Source organism: Drosophila obscura, unplaced genomic scaffold (assembly GCF_018151105.1).
Source record: "Drosophila obscura isolate BZ-5 IFL unplaced genomic scaffold, ASM1815110v1 contig_185, whole genome shotgun sequence".
Lineage (NCBI taxonomy): Eukaryota > Metazoa > Arthropoda > Insecta > Diptera > Drosophilidae > Drosophila > Drosophila obscura.
In genome coordinates this window covers 235,406-262,132 of record NW_024542773.1, presented here as the reverse complement: position 1 = coordinate 262,132, position 26,727 = coordinate 235,406, and the positions used below count along the sequence as shown (strand labels likewise).

Sequence of the window (26,727 nt, the reverse complement as noted above, 5' to 3'; positions counted from 1 at the left end):
CTTTTTTAAGTTTGCTATATACCATATACATACATATATACACATATACCCGTGTTGCATTTTTATCCGAGACAGATAGAGAGAGAGAGAAAGGGAATTGACTGACATTGACATTGGACTCTCATTTTTATTGGAATTCGTTTTTGGTTTGGGTTTTCAGTGCCTTTTGTTTTTGTTTTTTAGTCATTTTCATGATAATAAATTGTTAGCGTCTTTTTTTTTTTTTTTTTTTTGCTTTTGGGTTGGTCTCTGTCCGTCTTGTTCTTCTCTATGATATCTTTTTATTGTTGCGGAAATGATATTTGTGGTCTTGTTTTTGGCCTTTTGTTTTTATTGGTTTTTGGTGCTTTTGAATTTTTTTGGTTTAATTTGCATTGATTTGACCTCAAGTTTGCATGCAAGAGAACCGCGTAGGATGCGGTGGTGGGGGGATCTATAAATCAGTCACAAATTGAGAACAATTGCCAGAGCCAGAGCCAGAGCAAATGCCACCAAAAAGTATGCTTCAGCTGAGCAAAAGCTTTATTTGCGGCAAAGCAGGCTCAAACTTATTTAAAAGCACAAATCTGAAAAGCTAAGCGAGGAAAGAAGCCCGCATCAACGGTGGCAGCCACAGCAATCAATTCCAAGCTGATTCGGAGCAGCAGCCTCTTTCGACTGGTTTCAAAATATCTCTAGCAGAGATTTGGTTGGGCACATTTCATTAATAGAAAATGTAACAGCTTGGGGAGTGTTTTAAAATGTTTAAAATACTTTGAAAATTAAATTTTTTAGGGAGTTGTAAATTCAAATGTTGGTTCACTTTTAATAGTGCTAATTTAACGTGTTTTATTCGTGTTAAATTATGTGTGGAAAATATATGTAAATGAAGATACTGCCGCTTCAAATATTTACACACACATGGATGTATGTATGTACATATATTAGGTGTCAACGTCAAGTTTGTCAGTGTGTTGGCTTAAATTTCAGTAATAAGAAAAAAAAGAATTTTTTTATATATTTCTAATTGTACTGAAATATAATAGGGGAAAGCACACAGCACGGATGGATAATAATACAATATATCAGACTGAAGTTAAGGCAATTTATAGTGGGGAAGAGAAGAAGAACCCTCCGTCAGGGGTGGCTGATATTATAAAAAATATCAAAATCTAATTCTATATATGAAAAATAAATTATTTTCATTTCATATTTATCCTATTTCAGTATGGTAAGTTAAGGAATAAGAGAAGTATGGAATTTGGCTGCATATTCAGAAAAATAGTTCCGTTGAAAGGCCACAAATAAATTAAAAAAAACAAATGTATGTTCTTCGTAATTTCTTAATGAAAATAAACCATTTTGGGGTGGAATATTTATGCACATACATATACATATATCTCTGTTTACAGAACCCATATTGCATTCTTTTTTGCTTTTCCCTATGTAGTTATGTATAATAGAATCATACATGGAATGCACTTGAGTTTTTTCCTTTTTACTACGTATTTTTGCTATCACAAATATTCACTTTCGACCAGAAGTGCTCCACTTCAGACAGTATTCTGTGTATCAAAGCCGTACGTATCGACAATTTCGGAGTAAATCTGGGTAGTTTGAGGTGCAAGCTGAAAACGCGACAGTGATTGGTTACCCCAGACATGACCCATGCCATCAGCCTCAGCTTTTCATTAACACAAATTGAAATATTCATGAGAATTCATGAGGGGGCGGGGGGCGGCTTCCAAAACATGAATTTTGAATGCAATTGCCGTGACCAAAACAAGTCCCATGCCAACCAGATAAACTCCCCCATAAATCTGCCCGTCTGCCGGACGGATTTGTAAGAGATTTCCGGATAGGATTCGGGGGGCTAACTGCATCCATATGCTGGCTGTCGTACAACCCCAAGGGGTGGTTTCAGTTCCGCTGCAGTCCAGCAGATGCAGTGGCAGGCAACCCCCTTTTGGCCGGGCCCGAAAGTTGTTTTCTGTTGTTTACTGATTGTCCAAATTCGCCATGGGAAAGCCAACCCTTGAGAGCAAAAAAAAGAAGAGTTTCGACGGAGATGGCGCTGTGGTAGAGCCGCAAGAGAAACCAGAACAATTCCTCGCGGCCAAGTGGCCATTGAACCAGAGGCTCAGATGCAAACGGAAAGACCAAAAGCAAATAGCTAAAGACACAGGCACAGACAGTGACAGAGACGAGGACGGAGACGGAGACGGGGACAATGATATACTTGTTGAAAGAGACAGAAATATGTATATACATAGTTACAGAAAGAGAAAGAGAGAGACATGGGATAAGCAAGCAGAAAGCGTAAATTAGCAAGTGGCAATAAAAATTCTTGGCTCTAAAAACAATCTTGGCCCGTTTTGGCCCTACAGCGACGGTGACTGGACAGAGAGATGGAGACAAGACCGAAAGATCAGTCGGGGAGAACCAAATCGGAGACGATGACACTTGAGATGCACAGTGGGGCAAATGGGAAATGTGCTTGATAAAACTTAAGTCAATGAATAAACCCAGATACATGAGTGGATACGACATTGTGAATATTTATTTATTGTACAATTTATTATACAAAAAAAAGGGTTTTGAAAACTTTGGCTGGCAACGCACAAAAGATTTCAGATTATTTCAGATTATCTTTATCAAAATAGTTTAATTTTGTACAAATTTCCTATAAACGAACGATCAGTGGCGAACTGTAGTCACCGTTCGCCACGAGCAATACGGGATTTTTCGGACGATCACCGATTCACCGATAAGCGGCATCTACATGTTAATGAACCCTTTGAATATAATGAATTTGAATGGATTGTGGAATTGTGCTGCAACTGGATTTCTGAGCGACCCTACGACCGTAGGGACAGCTCAGAAATGTTAATATTTCAACGTAGATTAATAAAAGTTGTATCAAACGATTTGCCCCGAAAGTGGATATTGAAATAAATGTTTGATCACATTTTGTGCTTAATATAAAAATATTTTATCTAAATATATTTCATACATAAATTAAATATTTTTATAATTAACTAATTACTTTAAATATATTTCCTACATTTCCTTACATTGGGATTAAATATGGGTGGCGTTAAAAAACTTTCTAGCATATTTCTATTTAAATCAAAGTGAATTCTATTTAATTTCACTGATTTTGTATTAAGTAAAGCGAATTTTTAATTTTAATGTGGGCATATTTCTCTCTGCTATGCCATTTTTCTACAAAAGCTTTAAACAGTTTTACACGGAATGCTACTACCTCTTTTCGAATAGTTCCAAAACAGATACTTTCCCTCAGCATAATATAAAAATATTTTATCTAAATATATTTCATACATAAATTAAATACTTTTATACTTAGTTTAAATATATTTCCTACATTTCCTTACATTCGGATTAAATATGGGTGGCGTTAAAAAAAACTTTCTAGCATATTTCTATTTAAATAAAAGTGAATTCTATTTAATTTCACTGATTTAAGTAAATTTATTTATTAAGTAAACCGAATTTTTAATATTAAATGTGGCCATATTTCTCTGTACTATGCAATTTTTCTGCAAAGTCTCTCAACAGTTTTACCCAGAACCCTACTGACTCTTGTCGAACAGTTCTAAAACAGAACACCATGCAAGGTGTTTGAATTATGTTCCGAAAAGTTTCACATTGTGCCCACTGTGCTCTTGGGCCAGCATTGATGCGAAACAGAAGTTCCATTTCACCGGCAGCCAGCAGTCGGCCAGTCGCAGAGTTCAGTTAACGACGCAGAGGTAACACAAGCAGAAGTACGACTACGCCACCGCCATGGAGAAGCTGCTGCTGCTGTCCGTTCTGCTGAGACTTCTGCTGATGATCGCCCATGCTAATGGAGACCCTGGACGAGGCCGTGGACCCGAACTGGAGGAACTGCAGCGCCTGGGCATCGGGAATGTGGTGAATGTTCCACTCTACAGCGATGGTAAGTGGTAAGTGAACGACAGCCGTGTGTCCCTCTCTACCATATTCGTGTGCCATTCCCAGCGCCACGGAGCAACTATGACTTCATTGTGGTGGGTGCGGGAGCTGCTGGCTGCACGCTGGCCGCCCGCCTCTCCGAGAACCCCCAATGGAGTGTGTTCCTGATCGAGGCCGGAGGCGTGGAGAACATCATGCACCAGGTGCCGCTGATGGCGCCCTCGCTGCAGGACACCGCCTCCAATTGGGGCTACAAGTCGCAGCCGCAGCGCCACGCTTGCCGCGGCATGCCCCAACACCAGTGCGCCCTGCCCCGGGGCAAGGTCCTCGGCGGCACCAGCTCCATCAACTACATGATCTACAATCGCGGCAATCGGCGGGACTTCGATGGCTGGGCCGCCGCCGGCAATCCGGGCTGGAGCTACGACGAGGTCCTGCCCTACTTCCTGCGCAGCGAGTCCGCGCAGCTGCAGGGCTTGGAACAGTCGCCGTACCACAACCACAGCGGACCCCTCAGCGTCGAGGATGTGCGTCATCGCACCAGGTTGGCCCATGCGTATGTGCGGGCTGCCCAGGAGGCAGGACATCCGCGTACCGACTACAACGGCGAGTCCCAGCTGGGAGTCTCCTACGTGCAGGCCACCACTCTGAAGGGTCGCCGCCACAGCGCCTTCCGCGCCTTCATCGAGCCCATACGGAAGCAGCGCCGGAACCTGCACATCCTCACCCTGGCCCGGGCCACCCGCCTGCTCATCGACGCGGCGACCAAGTCCGTCTACGGCGTGGAGCTGCTCCACCAGGGTCGACGTCATCAGGTGCGCGCTCGAAAGGAGGTCATCCTGTCGGCGGGGGCCTTCAACTCCCCCCAGCTGCTGATGCTCTCGGGTATCGGGCCGGCGGACAATCTCAAGGCCATTGGAGTGCCGCTGGTGCAGGCTCTCCCGGTGGGCAAGCGCCTCTACGACCACATGTGCCACTTTGGACCGACCTTCGTGACCAACACCACGGGCCAGACGCTCTTCAGCGCCAGATTGGGTGCCCCGGTGATCAAGGACTTCCTGCTGGGCCGGGCGGACACGTTCCTCTCCAGCATTGGCGGGGTGGAGACGCTCACCTTCCTGAAGGTGCCCCGGGCCCAGACCCCGTCCACGCAGCCCGACATCGAGCTGATTCAGGTGGCCGGCAGCCTGGCCAGCGACGAGGGAACGGCCCTGGCCAAGGGAGCCAACTTCAAACCGGAGATCTACGACAGGATGTACAAGGAGCTGGCCCTCAGGCAGCAGGATCACTTCACCTTTCTGATCATGCACTTTGCCCCCGCCTCCGTGGGTCGTCTCTGGCTGCACAATCGCAATCCCCTCGAGTGGCCACGCATCGATCCCAAGTACTTTTCGGCCGCCGAGGACGTGGAGTATCTGCTGGAGGGCATCAAGGAGGCCATTCGCATCTCCAAGATGCCCGCCCTCCAGTCGATTGGCGCCCGCCTCCTGGAACGCCCTGTGCCCGGCTGCGAGTCGCTGGCGTTCGCCTCCGACGATTACTGGCGCTGCTCCATCCGCCACCTCTCGTACACGCTCCACCACCAGGTGGCCACCTGTCGCATGGGCCCCGCCAGCGATCCCAGTGCCGTGGTCAGTCCCCAGCTGCGAGTGCACGGCATGAGGCGACTGCGGGTGGTGGACACCAGCATCATTCCCGTGCCGCCCACGGCCCACACCAATGCGGCGGCCTTCATGATCGGCGAGAAGGCGGCGGACATGATACGCTCTGACTGGAGCTGAGGAGAGCAACGAGGAGAAGAGAACTCTGGACAGAACAGATGGATGGATGGATGGATGGATGTATGTAGTCGTATCGTATCGTTTGTATGTAAATGGGTCAATAAAATGCTTAAAGAAAGAAAGCCCAAAAGAAATCAAAGGGTCAAGCCAGTCTGCTGTACACTGGACGGCAGTCAGGTGTCGTCATGACCTAGCTTAATAACGCCACCCAATGATCCAATGATCCAATCCGATCCGATCCGATGCGATGCGATCGAAAACAGGTTTGAGTTTTTGAGTTTTTGAGTTTGTTTCAGCCGATATCAAGTTCAATGACAGTCCAAATGACTCCGCAGCTGAATAGAGCACGCTGGGAGCGGGTGTGTGCGTCGTCTGGGCATGCCACATTCAAATGCAGTTCAAAACTGCGTGCCCAGAGGGTTTGCCTGCAGTGGGATGCGCTGCCCAGCACGCGCCAAAGTTAAACGAACCCAAAACCCGAACGCAAATGGAATTCAACACATAACAAATAAGCGAGAATCTTGTCATTCTCCCTTCACATTTGGTCTGGCTTAGAGGCGGCAGCGCTGATCGTCTGTTGGCATACCCTGTATTGGCCCCACTTCTGGCTCTCGTTCCACACCTAATTCGCCAGCAGTCCATGCAGAATCCAATTAATTTTGATCTCCTATTTGGTCTTCATTCAATCGATTGTTAAACTTTGATTTTGTTTATTTTATGCTTTGGTTTGCTGTTTATTTCATGCTAATTGGTCCATAGATTTTTGTGTGTTTTAATCGTCTGATTAAACTAGTTTTTGCATCAGTTCTCTTCTCTTTCGCTCCAGTTTCTATTCCAGACTTATTTTATTCTCAGCTTTAATTTGTTGCTAAAAACTCTGCTGTTTTTTCTTATTAATTCGGTGATTTATTCCTCTCCATTTTGGGTGAAATTTCCATTCATCATTTCTTTTACTTTCGCTCGTTGTGTTGGTTTACTTTTTTTTCTATTTTTAAACATAATTTTTATATTTTTTATTTTGTATTACGTCAATTAGGACATCTTTTACATAATAATTATTATAATTATTCTTTCGTTTATTTTTTGTTGTTTTATTTTTTCCATTCTGTGATTTTTGCTTGTTTTTCGATTTCAAATCCAGGACTTTGATGATTTATTAATTTTGCACTATTAATTTGTTATTGCTTTTATTTGTGTGGATTGAGTATACTATATACTATATTATAGGAATAAAGAATAATTTCAAAAGTCCAATAATTTATAATTATTTCCACTTAAATTTATAAGTTTTGTAATATATTTCTGTATTATTCTAAATACTTTTAAGGCTCATTTATTTAGTTTCCATTCTTTGGTTCATTTTGTTCAGGATTTATTCCATTTAATTTATTTTTATTATTAATTTATTTTTATTTAATTATTATTATATTTTATTAATTATTTTGTTTTATTTATTTATTCCGTACTTAAATTTCTGATTTTTGTAATACATTTCTGTATTATTCTAAATATTTTTTAGGTTCATTTATTTAGTTTCCAGTCTTTGGTTCATTTTGTTCAGGATTTATCTTTCATTTATTTTATTTATTTTTTTTTTATTATTAATTTATTTTTATTTTTATTATTATTTATTTTTATTTTATTATTATTTTATTTATTTTGTTATTTATTTATTCCGTACTTAAATTTCTAATTTTTGTAATACATTTATGCATTATTCTAAATACTTTTAAGGTTCATTTATTTAGTTTTCATTCTTTGGTTCATTTTGTTCAGGATTTATTCCTTTCTATTTTATTTATATATATTTATTTATTTATTTATTATTAATTTATTTTTATTTATTAATTATTTTATTTATTTATTCCGTACTTAAATTTCTGATTTTTGTAATACATTTCTGTATTATTCTAAATATTTTTTAGGTTCATTTATTTAGTTTCCATTCTTTGGTTCATTTTGTTCAGGATTTATTCCAGTTTTTGTTCAATTGTGTGGCTAATTCTTTGGGGGTTTATTCTGTGTTCTGTTTGTGTAAAAACATATCAAATCAGATCAAATGAATTTAATTTGCATGCATTCAAGTCGTGATACACCTCATCCTCGAATCGCAGCTCCCAGCTGGAAGCGTATACAGGGTATGCAGTTTTTATGGCATCAAGTACAGGCAGAGGTACAGGTACAGGGACAGGTACAGGTACAGGTACAGGTGGGTGGGGACGGCATTTGATGGCAGTTTAACAGCAGCAGCAGCAGCAGCACCGCCTAAAAAGGCCCCTCTGTCGTGGCGCCTGAGTCACTCCATTGGGAGTGGGCTCTGTTCTCTGGTCCCAGGTCTCTGGCCATGGCTTAAAAGCAACACCCATCCCGCCAGTGCAGCTCATTTGAGTCCACCAATCGCCCAAATGCAGTCCATGAACAAGTGCAATGCCGAATCCCTGCTGACCTGCTGCTTCCTCCTGGCGCTGTTCCTGCTAGGCGGAGTCCAGGCCATTGGCAATCAGAGGCTGCTGGATCAGCTGCAGCAGGTGGGACTGGTCAATCTGCTGGAGCAGGCCACGCGGCCCAATGGTAAGTGACAGCCCAGCTTCCGCCGAGTTCTCCCTCGAATACATTTCAATTCTGCTGCTGCAGTGCCCCAGGATCTGGCCACCTACGACTTCATAGTGATAGGAGCCGGGGCAGCTGGCTGCACGGTGGCCGCTCGACTCTCGGAGAATCCCAGCTGGAAAGTGGCCCTCCTCGAGGCGGGCGGTGTGGAGAACATTGCCCATTTGACGCCCGTCCTGGCCGGCTATCTCCAGCAGACGGCCTCCAACTGGGGCTACCACTCGGTGCCGCAGCGCCTCTCCTGCCAGGGCATGAAAAACCAGGAGTGCGCCCTGCCCCGGGGCAAGGTCCTCGGCGGCACCAGCTCCATCAACTACATGATCTACAATCGCGGCAATCGGCGGGACTTCGATGGCTGGGCCGCCGCCGGCAATCCGGGCTGGAGCTACGACGAGGTCCTGCCCTACTTCCTGCGCAGCGAGTCCGCGCAGCTGCAGGGCCTGGAACAGTCGCCGTACCACAACCACAGCGGACCCCTCAGCGTCGAGTATGTGCGCTTCCGCAGCCAGCTGGTGCACGCCTTCGTGGAGGCTTCGGTGCAGGCGGGTCTGCCCCGCACCGACTACAACGGCGAGTCGCAGCTGGGGATCTCCTATGTGCAGGCCACCACCCGCAACGGCAGGCGACACAGCGCCTACTCGGCGTACCTCAAGCCAGTGAGGGACTACCGCAAATCCAATCTGCACATCTTCGCCTTCTCGCAGGTCACGCGACTGCTCATCGATGCCGAGACAAAGTCCGCCTACGGCGTGGAGTTCCACTACCAGAACAGGGCCTACACGTTCAAGGCCCGCAAGGAGGTCATCCTGTCGGCGGGGGCCTTCAACTCCCCCCAGCTGCTGATGCTCTCGGGTATCGGGCCGGCGGACAATCTCAAGGCCATTGGAGTGCCGCTGGTGCAGGCTCTCCCGGTGGGCAAGCGCCTCTACGACCACATGTGCCACTTTGGGCCCACCTTCGTGACCAACACCACGGGCCAGACGACCTTCACGTCCCGAGTGACGGCCGCAGAGGTGCTGTCGTTTTTGCTGGCGGGGAATCCGGCCACGAGGCTCAGCTCCATTGGCGGTGTGGAAGCTTTGGCCTTCCTGAAGACAGGCCGGTCGACCCTGCCCCGCGATTGGCCCGACATCGAGCTGATTTTGGTGGCGGGCAGCCTAGCCAGCGACGAGGGAACGGGCCTCAAGCTGGGGGCCAACTTCAAGGACGAGATCTACGACAACATGTACAGGCAGCTGGCCCAGGCCAGGCAGGATCACTTCACGCTCCTGGTGATGCAATTCCATCCGCAGAGCGTCGGCCGCCTGTGGCTGCGGGATCGCAATCCCCTGGGCTGGCCCAAAATCGATCCAAAGTACTTTGTGGCCGAGGAGGATGTGGAGTACATCCTCGACGGCATCAAGGAGGCCATTCGCATCTCCAAGATGCCCGCCCTCCAGTCGATTGGCGCCCGCCTCCTGGAACGCCCTGTGCCCGGCTGCAAGTCGCTGGCGTTCGCCTCCGACGATTACTGGCGCTGCTCCATCCGCCACCTCTCGTACACGCTCCACCACCAGGTGGCCACCTGTCGCATGGGCCCCGCCAGCGATCCCAGTGCCGTGGTCAGTCCCCAGCTGCGAGTGCACGGCATGCGGCGACTGCGGGTGGTGGACACCAGCATCATTCCCGTGCCGCCCACGGCCCACACCAATGCGGCGGCCTTCATGATCGGGGAGAAGGCGGCGGACATGATACGCTCTGACTGGAGCTGAGACTCAGACGAGATGCGAGGCTGCCAGCGGAAAGGTAGGGAGGGGGAAGGGAGGTTTACTTGGAGAGTTAATTAAATGGAATTACCTTAACGAGTCCGTCTGTCCTGCGAGACAGCCGTTTCGTGGGATGACGGAGACGGAGAAGGAGAAGGCTATGGTGGGGTAGGCGTAGGCTCTGGGGGTTGGGATGCCGAGTGCGAGTGCATTAACCCAAGACCGCGACCGCACGGGGGTTGAAAGCCGCATTAGATGTGGCACAGCACAGGGACAGGCACAGGGACAGGCACAGCAGGCACTGGCATTGTGCCATCATCCACAACAACAACAGGGGGTGGTTTGACTCGGAAGCTGGTGGGTCTATCCTTGGCGATGGAAATGTAGATGGAGGTGGAGAAGGAGAAGTGGAGGGTGGGTGACTTGATGAGATGCAGTGTCATCAGGGTTGTGCGCATACAAGTGGTTATCACTGTTCTTAGCGCTTCCTTTTTCCTCTACTTGCTATATGAAACGTTCAATAATCCATCCAATCCCAGACACAGGAGGCAGAAGGAGCCTACAAGTCCCAGAGCTGCTGAGCACCGCAGTGTGACCGTCGTAGTCCTTTCATCTAAGCTTTTTATATTTATAATGCGGCATTATATTTTTATGACATTTCCAATTATAAGTTACAGAAATCCACAACATATACATATATACAAACTCGTACATAAGAGTTCACTGCATTTTCGAGGTGTAGTAGCCCACAACCAACACAATACAAAACGAGAAGGAACGTGTGAGTCGCTTCTGTGGACGCGACTCTACTTTTATACCCGTACTCAGTCAGTATATAAAATTGTGAGCTAATGATTTATGTAGAGTTTTAAAATATTTTATATTTTACATTTTTGTTGCTACATCTGTTATTTACATCTACATCTAAAATGTCGATTCCACATATAAAATGTAAATTATAGATACGTACATTGTAGATATGGTCAATCTGTACGATACTGCGTTAATAGTTATATCGACAGACGGACAGACAGACAGACATAGACGTTTCCTTCTCTGCGTTGCACACATCCACTTTACCGCAAATACAATATACCCCCTAACTCTCCCTATCCCTCGCCCCTAACTCCTCCTAACTCTTTTTGAGTACGGGTATAAATATAACTTAAAGCATACAGTTCCAATACTCATATATTGTTGGGAATTCCATCGTTCAAAATATTGCATCGCAACGACATGAGTCCGTTTTGTTATGGGACACTTGCACAATCCACAATCCACGTATTTCGCATCATTTGATGAATAGTGGAACAGGTTTATATTCATTAAATGACTTCAACTAACAGATGTATATAAAATAATTCGACAACTGTGCACTATTCATACAGATACTACATATAAAATACATCTAAAAATTTATTTTGCACATTTCGTAGCGGTCTTTGAGAACTTTAAAATGTCTAAGAAAAAGCTATACATATTGGTATTCTATCAATATACTCAATTTATCTTCAGTATCGAATTAAATTCTTTAATTTTAAAGAGAAATTCCACCCCTGGCTTAAATTACACGACCCTGTCTCCCTGTCGCCATGTCAACGGTTGCGGTTTTCTAATTGCAACGTTTGAAAATGAGTCAACAGGCGGCTGCAGAGGCAACACACACACTGCACCCCCACATGGGGTTGGTGCAATTTGGACTGAATGCATGGAAAAATGGGTTGAGTTGAGGGGGGATAACTTACCTGAAACAATTAACGCCTCATTTGGACCCGTCGTGTGTATGTTTCCCATGGTGGATGGATGGTTGGGTGCTTTTTTTTGTTCTTTTCGATTTGTTTATCCAAAAAGCTCTGCTTTGCTCTCGAAAAGTTGTCGTTATTCTGCTCTAAACGGAGAAACAACAACAATAGTCGTAGCAACAAAAAGGAAATGAGACTTCGGTTGCCGAAGTTCTAGAACCTAAAACCTGCACTTCCAGACAAAAACTTGTATATGAAAATTAAAATGGGGATTATATGTAGTGTTGTTTATTTTCCATAAGTTCATATTTTCACTTTCCCTATTCGTATTTATTATACATAATTTCTGCTCTATATACAAAAGCTAACTGTAACGCATAGCACGCATAACCCGAACCACAGCAGACCCGAATTCGGTCTGGGTACATAATAAAGTTTAGAGGGTAGCAAAGTGGTGTGCTGAAAGCTGACGCTAAACTACTGAATATTCGCAGAATGCATGCATCAAAATATATAATTTTGTTCAGTTAAAATTCGTCTATTTTATTAGTTTTTGTTACTGTAAATATATTTTGAATGAACGACATAAATTAAATAAATGTTTCCACAGAATGCGCACAGCGGAAAAATGTGAGAAACATACGTAAACAACAACAATCTGAAACGATGGGGGTTCTGTTTTATTAGCATTCGTTAAATAGAAGTGGAGAGGATTAAGGATAGTAACCACCCGCACAATTGATGTATCATGGTCTGAAAGGTTTATATAGTAGGAAATGGAATGAACGAATGGGAGATTTTTGTAGTGCGGCCCGAAAGTATGCTACACGGGTTCTCTCCCCGAATGTTATTGTTTTTGCTTTTCTATTTTGTTTTTGTTCCTACGTTTCATGTCGTCTCTTCTGTTTTGTTTTTATCTTCTATCGTATTTTTATATCTCTTGCTTTGGGGCGGCGTCTTCAGCAACTTGTTCAGCATACAATTTACATACATATGTATATATACTCGAACACACACACACACGATCAGAGGAATGTGCTATATGGAATTGAATTAATAAGAAAAATTCTCAGTTTTCAATCAAAAGTGGAAATCCCCATTGCGGGGTTCCACTTGAAATACATTGCGCGTGATTTGTTTTTATTGTAGGTCGAGATTATGTACATACATACATACATACATGTATGTATGTACATACATATGTACTTTTATCAAATTCAAATAAAATAAATGTGAATTGCTGGGCAAAAAATAGAACAGCGCACCCAATGGTGAGGGAAGTTGGGGAGGGTGGGTGTAGGGGGGTCGTAGCCGGACCAGGGCCGGGGCGGCATGACGTAAACGTTGAAAGTGAATGGGGCGCGGGCAAGGCAAGGTATATTCAACATAAGATGAGGTAGCGGTATCAAAAAACAATTGCCGTTGCGTGCCAGAATTCAACGAGTGCCGGAAGAACCTTTGTGTGTGTGTAGCATCACACCACACCAATGCATTCATATATATGTGTGTGTACCCAAGAACGACCTGCCCAACCTCGTACTGAATATTCCTTGGGGGAGGGCTGGCCGAACGAGAAATACAGAGAGAGAGAGAGAGAGGAGAGAGTTTGTGTGTGTGTGTGGGAGAGAGTGTGTTTGCGGGGAGAGTGCCTTATCAATGAGCTCATCATTTGCCCTGTCTGCCCCTGCACCCCTCCCTGATGCACAAAATATATTGAGATTAGAACAAAAAGATAGAAAAAGGAATCACAAGAGGGACCAAAACACAAAACACACACAAGCAACACACACACACACACATACTGCGACAATATTTAACCCTTAGTTAATAATTCTGATTGGGGGTTGCTCTGCCGCTGCTGGATCTAATAGGAGGTAAACAATGTTTTGTTATTGCGACCTGCTGCTGCTGTTGCTGTACCGCCCGCCCCACTGTAAGCCTCTCCTACAACATATATATCCCCGATTCTGACTATAGCCATTGAAATGATCACAATAAGTTGGGTAGAGACCCGGCTCAAAACAAGAATCGCGCGCGTAGAGGAAACAGCATCCCACAGGCGGCTGCATTTGTTTGTGACGTTTTTCGATTGTTCGATTCCATTTTTCACTCACTGAACAGCAAGAAAAATTTTATACAAAAAATTGGCCTGGAAGCAAACGCGCACAAGTTTGATTGATCTGAGAATCGCTTCTAATTGATTACTCTTTTTTCAATTAATATTAATTTACTCTTGCAAATTTACCGCACAAGAAATCGCACAAACTCCGTAAGCCGTCCGTCCGTCGTAAAGGATGTACGATATATATTGATATATCGATACAAAGCAATATACATTTATGATAATATATTTCTTGGCTTGCAAAAGCAACGATATTTTTGTGCGATAAACGGAACATATCTGAATCCGGTCGCAAATTGTACGCTCAATAAGTTAACTATTGAAAGACTGGCACAGAGGAAACTTAATTGCTTGTAATATATTTTTTAATGTTATAAATTAGCTTGAGCACACAATTTATATTAAAAAAATACTCCTACAGTCTGTATTAATACCGTCGATGATTCGGTGTGCCATCGACAGCTGTTGTTCGCCTTTGAATTATTCAAACAAAATAATTAGAAAAATAGTGTTGATTGACTAACTTAGCCAGCGGATCGACGCGTGTTGGATTCTTTGCCAAATCAAATTCGAATTAGAAATCAGTCAAAAATATCGTAACATTTCATGCGAGCGAAGTAGTGTCTGTCATCGCTAGCTACATTGACTACATTGTTGCTGTTATAAATTAGATAAGTCGGTGCAAATAAATTTAATAAAATGAACAGGATTTGCCAAACTTTGTTGCGTCAGACCTACGCGCGCGCCCCACTAACCAGCAACCATGTGGCGGTCACAGCAACACGTTCCACCCGCTGGTACAGCGCCGATGCCGCCCCTCCGGCTTCCTCGGCCGATGTTGTGGACAAATCCACGCTCGAGAAACTGGTGCGCACCAACAAGGTTGTCATCTTCATGAAGGGAAATCCACAGGCACCACGCTGTGGCTTCAGCAACGCCGTGGTGCAGATCATGCGAATGCATGGCGTACAATACGACGCCCACGATGTCCTCCAGAACGAGGCCCTGCGTCAAGGTGAGTCGGAGTTATTCACAATGAGAATTTATCCACTTAAGCGCTTCTCCTTTCAGGCGTCAAGGAATACACTGACTGGCCCACCATCCCCCAGGTGTTCATCGATGGCGAGTTCGTTGGCGGCTGTGACATTTTGCTGCAGCTGCATCAAAGCGGCGATCTGATCGAGGAGCTGAAGAAGGTCGGCATTATCTCCGAGCTGCTGAAGGCAGAGGAGACCAAGCAGGAGCCCAATACGGAGGAAAAGAAAAAGTAGTGGACACCTCCCCCACAATCCTATTGTTAGCAATTGTTTATTATTAAATGTTTAACTGATACAGAAAATAATTATGTAAAAAAAAGGGGTAGAGAGCCCATCATTGAGGACCACCTGGCCGCTGCTCTTCTATGTGCTGCAGGGCGGCCAGGATCTTGCCATGGGCACTGTGCGCCAGCTCGCTCACCTGCAAAATCTCGCAACATTGTCGCTTGTACTCGCCATTTGTCATATTTACCAGAATATGCATGAGGTTGTCGGCTATGGAGAGGCGCAACACATCGTCGGGCGGCATGGGTGGCCCCGTGCGACGTGGTCGCCGGACGGGGATGGGCGGTGATGGCGTTTCCAACAGTAGGTCATCCGTCAGCTGTTGGGACTGCAACTGAGAGTGCGGTTCAGTCTGGGTCTCCAGCTGCGGCTCCGAATCCGGCTCCGAGAGCGGCTTCTCCTTTGTGTCCATCTTGCGAAAAACCCTGCCACGTACTCTCCACTTACCACCACTTATCTGGATTTCATCAGTTTTGGGAATTAAATTGCCTTATTTAATCTGCCATGCAAAATGTAACTGTTAATCTACTAAGTGAAGAGTCTATCGAAGATCAATCGACTATCGAAATCACGGGTCATGCTTTAACCCTACCCTCGTGTTTCGGTAGACAACCAACCCCCCCACTTACCACTGGAGTTTGTAGGTATTAATCATATTCTGGTAGGCATATGTATTTTTAATTAATAATCAATTTTATATTATATATTTAACACATCTAGTTACATATTACATAATTCCTTAATTATATATTTGTATAAAATATTTAAGTTAATAAATTAAATGCAAATTATTTCTCTTACAAAGCGGTAAATATTACAAAAATTAAGAATTAACAGAAAATGCCTGCAATATACATACATACGCACATATTTTTTGTATCCTCAAATCGGTGGCACATATCAAGTGGATTCCATTTGTGATTGATTCAATATTCATATTATCAAATATTCCACAAGATCTCTTGAATCTATTTACCAAAATGCTTTCAATAATAACACAAAAGTTTGTCTAAAAGTATAAACAAAAAATAATATATGTATCTTTCTGAGCTCCAAAGTAATTTTGAATATATTAAATTTGATAAGCAATATGAAAAGGAAAATTAAATTTCTATATTCGATAAGGAATATAAAAAATAACATTAATTGAAGCAAAAATTTCCACATTTGATTTTTTGTCACAATTTTGATTTATTTTAAATATACATATATATAGATAAGATTTAAACGATATAATATATTTAATTACATACAATATAATACATATTGATTTAGTTGGTTTTTTGTTTTGTTTCGTTTCGTTTCGTTTCTATATTTTTCGTATTTTTTTTATGTCGATTGCTCGTCGTTTGTTATATGGTATTATATGGTACTCCCTATGCATAACGATGCCGCCATATATTTATAGCCACTGCTTGTTGCTGGTTCTATGTGGTCTGCGAAACGTAGGAAGTAGTAATAATAATAATAATAATTATAGTAAAAAAAAAAAACTTATGCGATAACTTGCTTATTAGTTAACAATAATCAAATTTGTTAAAAGCGATATGCCATATGTAAAAAAGTTAGTTTCTTGTTAGTGGTTTTTGTGTTTAATACTTCTAAAGTTCAGCTTTGAAAGTAAACAGCGGATTGGAACAATGTATACATCAGTGGAGGGGAGGGGTGGGAGGGGTAGGTTATATGGATTAGGATCCGATCCAAAGTCCGTTCTGCTCTTAGTTGCCTGCCTACAAATGCGGCTGCGATTGGGGGGGTTGTGCGTGAGTGGAGGAGTACGGTGCCCGCACAAGGGTTAAGCAGACGGCTGGCCGCTCACACAATCGACGACCTGTCCAGAATGGACGAGGTGTCCAGCAAGAGTTCCGTGCTGCTGCTCAGAATGTCGTAGAGCTGGTGGGGCGCATCTCCGGCAATCGGATTGCCGAACGGGAAGAACGAGGAGAGCGTCGATAGCTGCAAGGAGCCCCCGACCGAGTTGAGGCTGTTCGTCGGTGTGGCAGCCTTCGGTTTGCGTCGCCTCTCCACCCCGTCCACGTACTCAATGGGCTCTCCATCATGGTCAAAATCTGGCGCACCACCGCCTTGGGTGCTGGTCTGCTGTTGATTGGGCCTCTGCTCCCCGGTGGCCTCGTAATAGGCATCGGGCAGATCGTCGAAGCTCTGGAGCTCCAGGCAACGCTGCACCTTGGCAATGTTGCCAAGCAGCAGGCGATGGAAGAGATCAACCTGGGCCTGGCCGCCGCCTCGGATGTCGAGGACGGGCAGCCACCGAAAGTAGCACTGATCCCACACGGCCAGATCGAAGATACGGTGCGCCGGCATCAGGTACCGGTCCTGCGGCACCGATGAATGCGTTGCAAACAGCTGCGGATTGATGGTGTTGCGCGACGGCGTCGATGCAGCCAATCCCTTCTGGCCCACAGCCAGGGAGCGTCGATTCTGAAGGCCCGCCGAAGATGAGTGCGACATTGTCTCGTTCCTCTGACGCTGGTAGAGCGGATTACTGAAGAACATCTTGTCCTTGTCGGTGAACTGCTCGCTCCAGTCCCAGACGGGACGCAAGACCAGCGGCGAATCCTTGACGGCACGCGCCCGCTGCACCTGGTTGTCGAACTGGAACGTGTCGAAAATGGGCATGAAGCAGGCGTCCCACAGGGTCGTCAGATATGTCTGCGAGAACTCGAACTCGTCTGGGAACTGCTGCAGCAGCTGCCACACGCAGTCGAGGAAGAGCAGAAAGACGGGGCTCTGTTCGCTCTCGAGGACATGCTCGCCGCCATTGGTCGCCGCGTAGACATGTCCGAGCCGACGCTGGAAGGGATGCTCGAGGGCGATCCACTCCTTCTGCACCAGCGACTGGAAGCCATCGATGCTGCGGAAGTGCGGATCGAGTAGCAGCTGGGTCAGGCTGCTGATCACACAGCACAGGTCCCGGCCGTTGGACTCCTGGAGAACACAAGTGATGGAAGAGCGCAGGGTGGCCGCCGCCTCGCTGGAGAAGCGCAGACACAGAGAGACATAGAACAGCCAGTTGGTCTTCTCCAGCAGCCCCAGGTACTTGTCGTCCTGCAGCATGAACTTCTCGGGCGTCTCCGGCGTGCAGAGGCGCCTCAGCTTCTGGTAGGCCCGCAGGACGTCCTGTGTGCTGGGCAGACGATCCGTTAGCTGCAGCAGCTTCAGCTGCTTACGCTCGTCACACTTGCGCACCAGCTCCAGCATGATGTTCTCCACCTTGGTGTCCTGCTGGGCCGCTGGCTGCAGCTCGGCCAGGCGCACCAGGGAGGCGGCACTGCTGCCGTAGCTGTACACCCAGAAGGCGGCCCGGGAGTCGCAGAAGGCACGCGACAGGTCCAGGAAACGCTCGACGCTGCAGCACTTGGGTATAACAAAGTGCGGCGGCACGGAGTACTTGCCCGCCTGCAGGGGATTCTGCAGCAGCTGGACACTGCTGCTACTCACCACCTGCCACTCAGTGGCACCGCAGCGGATCAGCTCCCGCGCCCAGTCGTTCTTTGTCGCGTACATGCTGACTCCCGAGGCGCCCAGTGTGGAATAGTACGGCTCACGGTAGGCATACGCAAAGCTCAGATCGTGCCGCATCGGATATGCGAAGCGCACCAAGGCCGATGCTATCAGCTTGCCGTGATCGCTGACTCCGCTCAGCTTGGAGTCCTGCTGCTGGAAGGCGAACTTGAGCAGCCGAAAGTTCTTGCAGATGATGTGCAACGCGGCAATCCGTCCATTGATCGTCTGCTGCTTGAAGGGCTCCAGCTTCTTCCGGCGGCTGCTGTTGCTAGCCATGCGCGCCGCCTGCAGCGCACTGGCCGCCCTGCCCAGCTCCGCGATGGTGTAGATCTGGTCGATGTTGTTCAGCGTCACATCGTTCCGCCCCAGATAGAGGTTCTCCTGATACAGGTCGCACAGGGGCGCCACTGCCGTCGGTCGTCTGGCATGTAAAGGCACAAAGGCTAACTTGAAGTTGGTCACGCTCAGCAGTCCGAAGGTGGCCTCCTTATGCGGCGGATTGGACTCGCAGTTGGCACCACCACCACCACCACCACTGTTGCTGCCACTGCCACTGTCCATGGGGTCGATGGGCGAGTACATGTATGCAGGGGCCGAGGCCACAATCTGTTCGCCCTGCAGCAGCCGGGGCCGGGCCAGATGCACGTCCCTAAGGTCGCTGGGCAGGCACCATTCGTTCGTGTCCGCCGTGGCGCGCATATCGCCCGGCAATGGGGCCACATAGCTGGTGAAGGTGTTCCGCTTCCGATGGTCTGGCATCTCGCTGCTGCCGCCGCCAGTGGCCATCGTCCAATTTGCTGCCCTGGCAATTGTTGCTGTGGTGGTTGCTGCTGGCCCACGGCACGGCACGTCTCTTGAATATTCAATTACTTGTTATTTCCTGTCTGTCTGGGCCTCGTTCCGTTCCGGATTTCGAATTTTTACCGCTACTCAGCACTCAGCTCTCTTCCTGTGCCACACATAAAAAAAAAAAAATAATAATAATATAAAATACACAAAAGCCACAGACAGCGGGAGCGGGAGGGTGATACACAGGAAATTTAGAAAGATGGAGTGGGAGAGAGAGAGAATATAGACGAAATTAGAATTATCGTTGTGTGATAAGTTTATCAGTCGAACTTACCGTTCCGATTACCACCACCAGCTCTTCGATGTGTGTGTGCGGCCGCTCTAGGTGTTTCTCGTTTCCAGCGATCGGTTTGGGTGACGGTGTGGGTGTGGGAGTGTGCTATACCTTTATCAATTAGCTGGTCATCTTTCCGATAGATGCTGTACTCATATGCACATAAGATACGTCTTTAATATGCATTTATTTATTCGTTTATTTTCGTTGTCGCTACAATTGCACGCTACTAACACGTACGCACACACACACACAAGCGCACACACGCATGACACTCATACCTAATGCACTTTAGGATAGTGGGACCGTGCGTGGATAGTGAGCTAATAACAGCGTTATGAATAATATTTGAAGTGACCATATTTCAACAATCCTAGCATGAATATCGCATTATTTTATCAGAAATAAGGAACATGTGTATACAATTTGTGGATATGGTGTTTAAAACATAGTATATTTGCATTCCATTACTTATAAAGCCAGAAGAAATACATACCTAATTTAATGCGACCTAACATAACGCAATACTAAAGGGATAATAATTTAATAATAATTTTTAAATTATTGCCAAAATCACGATTTTCATTGTAGCCCTAGGTATCGATAGCTTGATTATCACTATGCCATCTCTACCTTCCCACAATGTGGACTGAAAAACCATCGATGCTTTAAAACATCGATATAGGGAAATTACCATCGAAAACATTTTAATTAGTTTAAAAACTGTTAAACTTGGTAAACAAAAAATAAAATAAACGCAATGGTCGCGTTCACCAGGACAACTTGATCAGCGCTCAATGATTTATTGGTGGTCAAAAAAACCATCGATCTACATACAGTTCCAAAACCATCGATATTATCGATAGTGCCATCGATGGTCTTGCAGCCCTACCCCACATCGTGGCTGGCGGTTTGTCTGATTTTGCTTGCTGCTGCCCCCCCTCCGGCCTACAAATACCCAACACACACAACACCCAACAGAACGAGGTAGGCGGCTTGACCGCAAAAGCCAAATAAGCATTCGGGGAACTAGAAACTAGAACAAAAAGGAAGCGGTGGCAGTCAAAATTTATTGTCAAGCATACAATTGAATGTTTTGGCCGCGTCACTTCACAGATAAAATAAAATTTCTAAATTATATCGTCGGACACTATTCAACAAATTTTCAGTGCCATTTCCAACCGCAGCAGCAACCACGACCACGACACAGAGTCGACGAGACCACTCAATTATTAAGAACCGACAGTCGAGCTCCGTGGCAACCTCGAACATACACTGGAATGGCGGACCAAGTGACGTATCTGGATGTGCCCGATAAGTCTGAGAACGACAAGAAATTGTACAAGTAAGTGAAATTTGGAGACGTGACGAACGGACAGGTTCCATCCTCAATTGATCCCGCGTGCCTTTGTAGATCCCTTGTGTTGGGCAATGGTCTGCACGCTTTGATCGTCTCGGACCCCAGTCCAGTGCCCGATGATGGCATCAGCAGCACCGAGTCGTCGGAGGAGGGGGAAAAGCTGAGCGAATCAAGCAGCAGCTCCTCCGATTCCAGCAGCGAAACCAATTCGTTAAGCTCGGAGAGTGGGAGCCAAGCAAGCAGCGAAACGGGCGACGAGAAGTTGGCCGCCTGTGCCTTGATGGTTGACTACGGTTCGTTCGCTGAGCCGCGTAATTATCAGGGCCTGGCCCACTTTCTGGAGCACATGATCTTCATGGGCAGCGAAAAGTATCCGGAGGAGAATATCTTCGATGCGCACGTTAAGAAATGTGGCGGCTTCAGCAACGCCAACACCGACTGCGAGGACACGCTGTTCTACTTTGAGGTGGCCGAGAAACACTTGGACTCGAGCCTGGACTACTTCACAGCCTTGCTGAAGCATCCGCTGATGAAGCAGGAGGCCATGCAGCGCGAGCGCGTTTCCGTCGACTCCGAGTTCCAGCAGATAGCCCAAGATGATGAGACTCGTCGCGACCAACTGCTGGCCAGCCTGGCCACCGAAAACTTTCCGCATGGCACCTTCACCTGGGGCAACTTGAAGACTCTCAAGGACAACGTTGACGACGATGCGCTGTACAAGGTATTGCACGAGATCCGGCGGGAGCACTATTCGGCTAACCGAATGTACGTCTGCCTGCAGGCACGCCTGCCCCTTGAGGAGCTGGAGGCAATGGTGGTGCGGCACTTTGCGGAAATAGTCCGCAACGATAGCAAGGCGCCGGATCTGACCAAGTTCGATTATCGGCAAGCCTTCCGTCCGGAATTCCACGAGCAAGTGTTCTTCGTGAAGCCTGTGGAGAACGAGTGCAAGGTGGAGCTGACCTGGGTGCTGCCCAGTGTCCGTCAGTACTACCGCAGCAAGCCCGACCAGTTCCTCTCCTACCTGCTCGGCTACGAAGGCAAGGGCAGTCTGTGCGCCTACTTGCGGCGACGCCTGTGGGCCCTCCAGCTGATAGCTGGCATAGACGAGAACGGTTTCGATCTGAACACCATGTACTCCTTGTTCAATGTGTGCATCTACCTGACAGACGAGGGATTCAAGCACATCGATGAGGTGCTGGCCGCCACCTTTGCCTATGTGAAGCTCTTCTCCAACTGCGGCTCCCTGCGTCGACTGTACGAAGAGCAGCAGGCCATTGAGGAGACGAATTTTCGGTTTCAGGCGCAGCGTCCAGCCTTCGACAATGTCCAGGAGCTGGTCTTCAACAGCAAGTACTATCCGTCCAAGGATGTGCTGACGGGCAAGGAGCTCTACTACAACTACGATGAGCAGCATCTCAATGAGTTGATCGGACACCTCAACGATTTCAAGTTCAATCTTATGATCACCTCGCAGGACAAGTACGAGGGCATAACCTACGACAAGCAGGAGGCGTGGTTCGGCACCGAGTACACCACTGTGCCAATGCCAGCCAAGTGGAAGCAGTTGTGGACCGATTCGAAGCCCATGGAGCAGCTCTTCCTGCCCGAGCCCAATCGCTTTGTCGCCCACGACTTCAAGCTGTTCGGGAGCGGCAAAGGCAAGCCCGATCTGCCCGCCTATCCCAAGAAGCTGCTCAAGACTGACACGTGTGAGCTGTGGTTCCGACAGGATGACAAATTTGAGCTGCCCGAGGCCTACATGGCCTTCTACTTCATCTCACCTCTGCAACGGCAGAGTGCCAAGAAGTAACCCCACCCCCCCCCTCTGCTTTTCACTCTTGCCATTTAATCTCTGACACTCCTGCCCTTCCTTTTCGCAGTGATGCCATGTGCGCCTTGTACGAAGAGTTAGTCAAATTCAATGTTTGCGAGGAACTGTATCCGGCGACCAGTGCCGGGCTGAGCTACAGCTTCAGTGCCGGGGAGAAGGGTTTGCTGCTGAAGGTGAGCGGCTACAACGAGAAGCTCCATCTGATTGTGGAGGCCATTGCCCAAGGCATGGTCAATGTGGCCGACACCCTGGATGAGAGCATCATGACAGCCTTCATTAAAAATCAGCGCAAGGCCTACTTCAATAACCTGATCAAGCCGCGTGCCCTCAACCGGTAAGATGTCGCTCTGTCTCTCTCTTTTCTATGGGCCCAAAATCACACATTTATTATCTTCCCTAGGGATATCCGCCTGTGTGTACTGGAGCACATTCGCTGGCTGACAATCGACAAGTACAAGTCGCTCAATGACATCAGTCTAGCGGATCTGAAGGGATTTGCTCAGAAGTTCCCGCAGGAGCTGTATGTCCAGGCCCTCATTCAGGGCAACTACACGGAAGAGTCGGCCCACAATGTGCTGAATGCGGTGCTCAGTCGCCTCAACTGCCAGAACATTAAGGAGCGTCAATATGTCGAGGATCGCACAGTGCAACTGCCGCTGGGCAGCCACACCATCCGTTGCCATGCCCTCAATAGCAGCGACACGAATACTGTGATCACGAACTTCTATCAAATCGGACCGAACTCGGTGCGCGTGGAGAGCATTCTCGACCTGATGATGATGTTCGTCGATGAGCCGCTCTTCGATCATCTCCGGACTAAGGAGCAGCTGGGCTACCATGTGGGCGCCACAGTACGCGTCAATTACGGCATCGCCGGCTACTCCATAATGGTGAATTCGCAGGAGACGAAGACAACGGCCAGTTATGTTGAGGAGCGCATCGAAGCGTTCCGCCTCAAGATGCTGCAAATCCTCAGGAAAATGCCAATGGACGACTACGTTAGCACCAGGGAATCTCTGATCAAGCTGAAGCTGGTCGCCGATATGGCCCTGTCCACGGAGATGGGACGCAACTGGGAGGAGATCCTTAACGGGGACTACCTCTTCGATCGTAATCGCAGGCAGGTCGATGTACTACGCACCCTAAACAAGGAGGACATCATTAGCTTCCTCATCGAAACGGATGCCACCAACTTGCGCAAGCTATCGGTGCAGGTCATTGGGCATCGTCCAGTGGATATGAACGAGACTCTGGTGGCTGTTTTGGACGAGAATGTCAAGACGGTGGCCGGTGACCACGGGCCCAAGGATGCTGAAGGGGAGCCGAGCGACGAGGACGGGGACGGTGACGCCGAAATGGCCGAGGACGACGACCAACTATTCGAGGCCCTGGCCAATAAGATGAACATCGTGTTCCTGCCAAAGGACGGTGATATCACCTCAATTGTAGACATCTCAAAGTTCAAGAGCGGCCTCGAGGTCTACCCCACGCGAAAGGCGATTCAGGGAGGCGAGGAAAGCAGTCGAACCGCTCGCATCGAAGACGCTTTAAGCAATACGTGAGCCGGACATACCGTACGCAACACCCACAACCTCTCTCGGACCTAGACCCGGACCAAGTCGGACAAGTCAGTCAGTTCATCGGCGCCACTCCCAATGCCAGACGGGAGTCTTCACCTTCTACCAGCGCAATCAACACAACCCACATGGAGACAAGTTAAAATGCATTTTGTTTCAAGTATGGAACACCTCAGACGATCATTTTCCAATTGAAATGAATAGAGTAACCAAAACTTTATATATTGTATGAATAAACAATTAAATCTAAAAGTGAAATCTGCTGGTGTGGTTTCCTATTTCCTTCAGCTTCGACCCTATGAAGATATACACATGTACATATATACAAGTTAACACTCCCCACCAGCTGCAGGGTATGAGCGGAATTCCAAAGTGGAAGAACGCTGATGCCAGCACTCGAGTGGATGGGCGGCATCAATTTACATTGTCGCGTAAACATACGCCGGTACTACGGAGCGCCTGGACAAAGCGCTGACACGACAGAATGAGGGACCGCCGCACGGGCAGCGCAGCTCAAGCTGAGGGGCAGTCTCATGTATATCATTTTCATACTTCATTTCTGTATTTTAGAATTAATCTGATTTTCAACCACGCCAGTCGTGCCGCGCCGGTAAATACAAAATAAAAACGTTTCTCGTTCTGTCATTGCCGTTTGCCCACGTCTCGGCTGGAATAATACGGGTAACATTTAATTAATTGGCGCCTATCGTGTTTAAATCTTAAAACTTTTAAACATTTAAAGAGCCAACAGTGAACGCGAGTGAACGCCGCAGTAAATAATACAGAAAAAGTGTAAAAACACGCAAAAAATAAAAAATTCGTATTGGAAAATTCTGCAAAAAAAATTCCACCAAAATGCCAATGAAAAACAAAAACCAAAATATTACAATAAAAAACGAGGGGAGCACATCTAAAGCCGCTCCACTACTTTAATACCTGGTACTCAGTGAGTACAAATATTTTTATGTTTCCACCCTTTTGTGCACATAGATGTATATCCCCCCCAGCCAGCTTTACCATGACCAGCTTTTAAACGTATTATTACTTCTAAACGACAACTTTTTTTTGATTAATTTTTTGGCAACTCTTTGTTTTTTAATCAAAATCACATTTTAATTTTTTTCTGCTTGAATCTAAAAATCATTTTTTTACATATCGTTGGGTATGATTTCGGGGTTAGTTGCTTTTCCATGCATTTTAACCGGGATACCTTTTAATTAACATTTTATTGTAAATATGTAATATGTTTACTGCCACACCACGTTAATCCTCAGGAGTTCCTTTCGAGCTCTATCATCCATGAATATTCGAATTGATCTTCAGCCAGCTCCGAAACAGCTATGCCTAACTATTTCAGCTCAATTTTCAAGCGTCAGTTTTCTATTATTTCCCTTGAATTTGTTCCAAGTTTTTATGATCTGTCGCAGTCATTGGTAAAAATGGATTTTCGCTCGATAACAGTCGTCCTCAGAATGGAGCGAAAGGTTTGCAGCCAAATTCAATGGCAACTGACTTGGTAATCAGATTGTCCTTGGTTTGTGATCGCTTACTCTGCTGCGTGCCAAGAGCGGGCAAAAAGGCATTGCAATTATTTGCTGGGCCAAAAATTTAACTTTTTGTTGAACGATTCGAGACAGCTCACCACAGCCTTGAATCATTATTTTTCTTTCAGGTACAACTCTTTTATCACCTTGACCGATTTCTTATTTTTTAGAAGTTGCTAGCCAAATTAAATAAAAAAATATTTAATCAAGAAATTAAAACTAACCGTAGCTTAAATTATCTGTACTGGCTGAATAAGTTGGATAATATGGCCTGAAAATGCCGTTTTCCATTGCCAAAACATCTTGCATACCATTCGATAGCTGTCATTAATCAGTTACTTCTGCAGTTATATATGACATCCGGTCGGCACTCCGTTTCTGATCTGTAACTTGTTTTAAAGTGATATATTTTGTCACCTCATGCTGCTTGCAACTTCTTGAGTTTTCCCCGTTATCAGTTATGTTTTTAATTGCTACTTGAAAAAAAATAGAAATACCTTGTT

General features: G+C 46.4%; 7 protein-coding genes across 10 annotated transcripts in view; 4 read left to right on the top strand and 3 right to left on the bottom strand.

Moving 5' to 3' along the window:
• The window catches only part of LOC111071703 (flotillin-2), a 109,078-nt gene extending 97,147 nt beyond the window's left edge, over nucleotides 1-11,931 (bottom strand). For both annotated transcript variants that reach the window (XM_022363182.2, XM_022363184.2), the window contains exon 1: nucleotides 11,818-11,931. In XM_022363182.2, coding sequence (XP_022218874.1) covers nucleotides 11,818-11,866 — 49 coding nt within the window. In that variant the 5' untranslated portion in view covers nucleotides 11,867-11,931. The remainder of the gene's footprint in view (nucleotides 1-11,817) is intronic.
• LOC111071699 (glucose dehydrogenase [FAD, quinone]) lies at nucleotides 3,623-5,764 on the top strand. Its single transcript, XM_022363177.2, has 2 exons — nucleotides 3,623-3,940; nucleotides 4,003-5,764. The coding sequence occupies exons 1-2, from the start codon at nucleotides 3,787-3,789 to the stop codon at nucleotides 5,715-5,717; spliced, it is 1,869 nt and encodes a 622-aa protein (XP_022218869.2). The 5' UTR covers nucleotides 3,623-3,786; the 3' UTR covers nucleotides 5,718-5,764.
• Nucleotides 8,118-10,478, top strand: LOC111071649 (glucose dehydrogenase [FAD, quinone]). The gene is made up of 2 exons (XM_022363101.2): nucleotides 8,118-8,288; nucleotides 8,352-10,478. The coding sequence occupies exons 1-2, from the start codon at nucleotides 8,123-8,125 to the stop codon at nucleotides 10,076-10,078; spliced, it is 1,893 nt and encodes a 630-aa protein (XP_022218793.2). The 5' UTR covers nucleotides 8,118-8,122; the 3' UTR covers nucleotides 10,079-10,478.
• Nucleotides 11,932-14,446: 2,515 nt separating the features above from the next.
• On the top strand, nucleotides 14,447-15,275 carry LOC111071707 (glutaredoxin-related protein 5, mitochondrial). Its single transcript, XM_022363189.2, has 2 exons — nucleotides 14,447-14,951; nucleotides 15,008-15,275. Exons 1-2 carry the CDS (start codon nucleotides 14,636-14,638, stop codon nucleotides 15,205-15,207), a joined length of 516 nt encoding a protein of 171 aa, XP_022218881.2. The 5' UTR covers nucleotides 14,447-14,635; the 3' UTR covers nucleotides 15,208-15,275.
• Nucleotides 15,040-15,670, bottom strand: LOC111071708. The gene has a single exon (XM_041592733.1). The coding sequence runs from the start codon at nucleotides 15,668-15,670 to the stop codon at nucleotides 15,308-15,310; it is 363 nt and encodes a 120-aa protein (XP_041448667.1). The 3' UTR covers nucleotides 15,040-15,307.
• Nucleotides 15,671-16,546: 876 nt separating this feature from the next.
• On the bottom strand, nucleotides 16,547-20,215 carry LOC111071655 (myotubularin-related protein 10-B). 2 transcript variants are annotated; one of them, XM_022363115.2, is made up of 2 exons: nucleotides 19,910-20,215; nucleotides 16,547-19,735 (listed from the first exon to the last, which is right to left on the bottom strand). In XM_022363115.2, exon 2 carries the CDS (start codon nucleotides 19,570-19,572, stop codon nucleotides 17,074-17,076), a length of 2,499 nt encoding a protein of 832 aa, XP_022218807.1. In that variant the 5' UTR covers nucleotides 19,573-19,735; nucleotides 19,910-20,215; the 3' UTR covers nucleotides 16,547-17,073. The 2 variants fall into 2 exon arrangements, with proteins under 2 accessions (XP_022218807.1, XP_022218808.1); XM_022363116.2 differs by having other exon boundaries at nucleotides 16,547-19,731.
• Nucleotides 20,216-20,796: 581 nt separating this feature from the next.
• Nucleotides 20,797-24,938, top strand: LOC111071654 (nardilysin). Of its 2 annotated transcripts, XM_022363114.2 has the most exons (5): nucleotides 20,797-20,896; nucleotides 21,079-21,254; nucleotides 21,324-23,078; nucleotides 23,153-23,437; nucleotides 23,504-24,938. In XM_022363114.2, the coding sequence occupies exons 2-5, from the start codon at nucleotides 21,190-21,192 to the stop codon at nucleotides 24,663-24,665; spliced, it is 3,267 nt and encodes a 1,088-aa protein (XP_022218806.2). In that variant the 5' UTR covers nucleotides 20,797-20,896; nucleotides 21,079-21,189; the 3' UTR covers nucleotides 24,666-24,938. The 2 variants fall into 2 exon arrangements, with proteins under 2 accessions (XP_022218806.2, XP_022218805.2); XM_022363113.2 differs by lacking the exon at nucleotides 20,797-20,896 and having other exon boundaries at nucleotides 20,922-21,254.
• The last annotated feature ends 1,789 nt before the right edge of the window (nucleotides 24,939-26,727 follow it).

Excerpts from the sequence above, each read along its gene's own strand:
- LOC111071707 (XM_022363189.2), top strand. The coding sequence starts at position 14,636 with ATGAACAGGATTTGCCAAACTTTGTTGCGTCAGACCTACGCGCGCGCC. Across the intron at positions 14,952-15,007 it reads GAACGAGGCCCTGCGTCAAG|GCGTCAAGGAATACACTGAC; the intron begins GTGAGTCGGAGT and ends TTCTCCTTTCAG.
- LOC111071699 (XM_022363177.2), top strand. The coding sequence starts at position 3,787 with ATGGAGAAGCTGCTGCTGCTGTCCGTTCTGCTGAGACTTCTGCTGATG. Across the intron at positions 3,941-4,002 it reads TGTTCCACTCTACAGCGATG|CGCCACGGAGCAACTATGAC; the intron begins GTAAGTGGTAAG and ends TGCCATTCCCAG.
- LOC111071708 (XM_041592733.1), bottom strand. The coding sequence starts at position 15,670 with ATGGACACAAAGGAGAAGCCGCTCTCGGAGCCGGATTCGGAGCCGCAG.
- LOC111071654 (XM_022363113.2), top strand. The coding sequence starts at position 21,001 with ATGTTTTGGCCGCGTCACTTCACAGATAAAATAAAATTTCTAAATTAT. Across the intron at positions 23,079-23,152 it reads CAACGGCAGAGTGCCAAGAA|TGATGCCATGTGCGCCTTGT; the intron begins GTAACCCCACCC and ends TCCTTTTCGCAG. Across the intron at positions 23,438-23,503 it reads AAGCCGCGTGCCCTCAACCG|GGATATCCGCCTGTGTGTAC; the intron begins GTAAGATGTCGC and ends TATCTTCCCTAG.
- LOC111071649 (XM_022363101.2), top strand. The coding sequence starts at position 8,123 with ATGCAGTCCATGAACAAGTGCAATGCCGAATCCCTGCTGACCTGCTGC. Across the intron at positions 8,289-8,351 it reads GCAGGCCACGCGGCCCAATG|TGCCCCAGGATCTGGCCACC; the intron begins GTAAGTGACAGC and ends CTGCTGCTGCAG.
- LOC111071655 (XM_022363115.2), bottom strand. The coding sequence starts at position 19,572 with ATGGCCACTGGCGGCGGCAGCAGCGAGATGCCAGACCATCGGAAGCGG.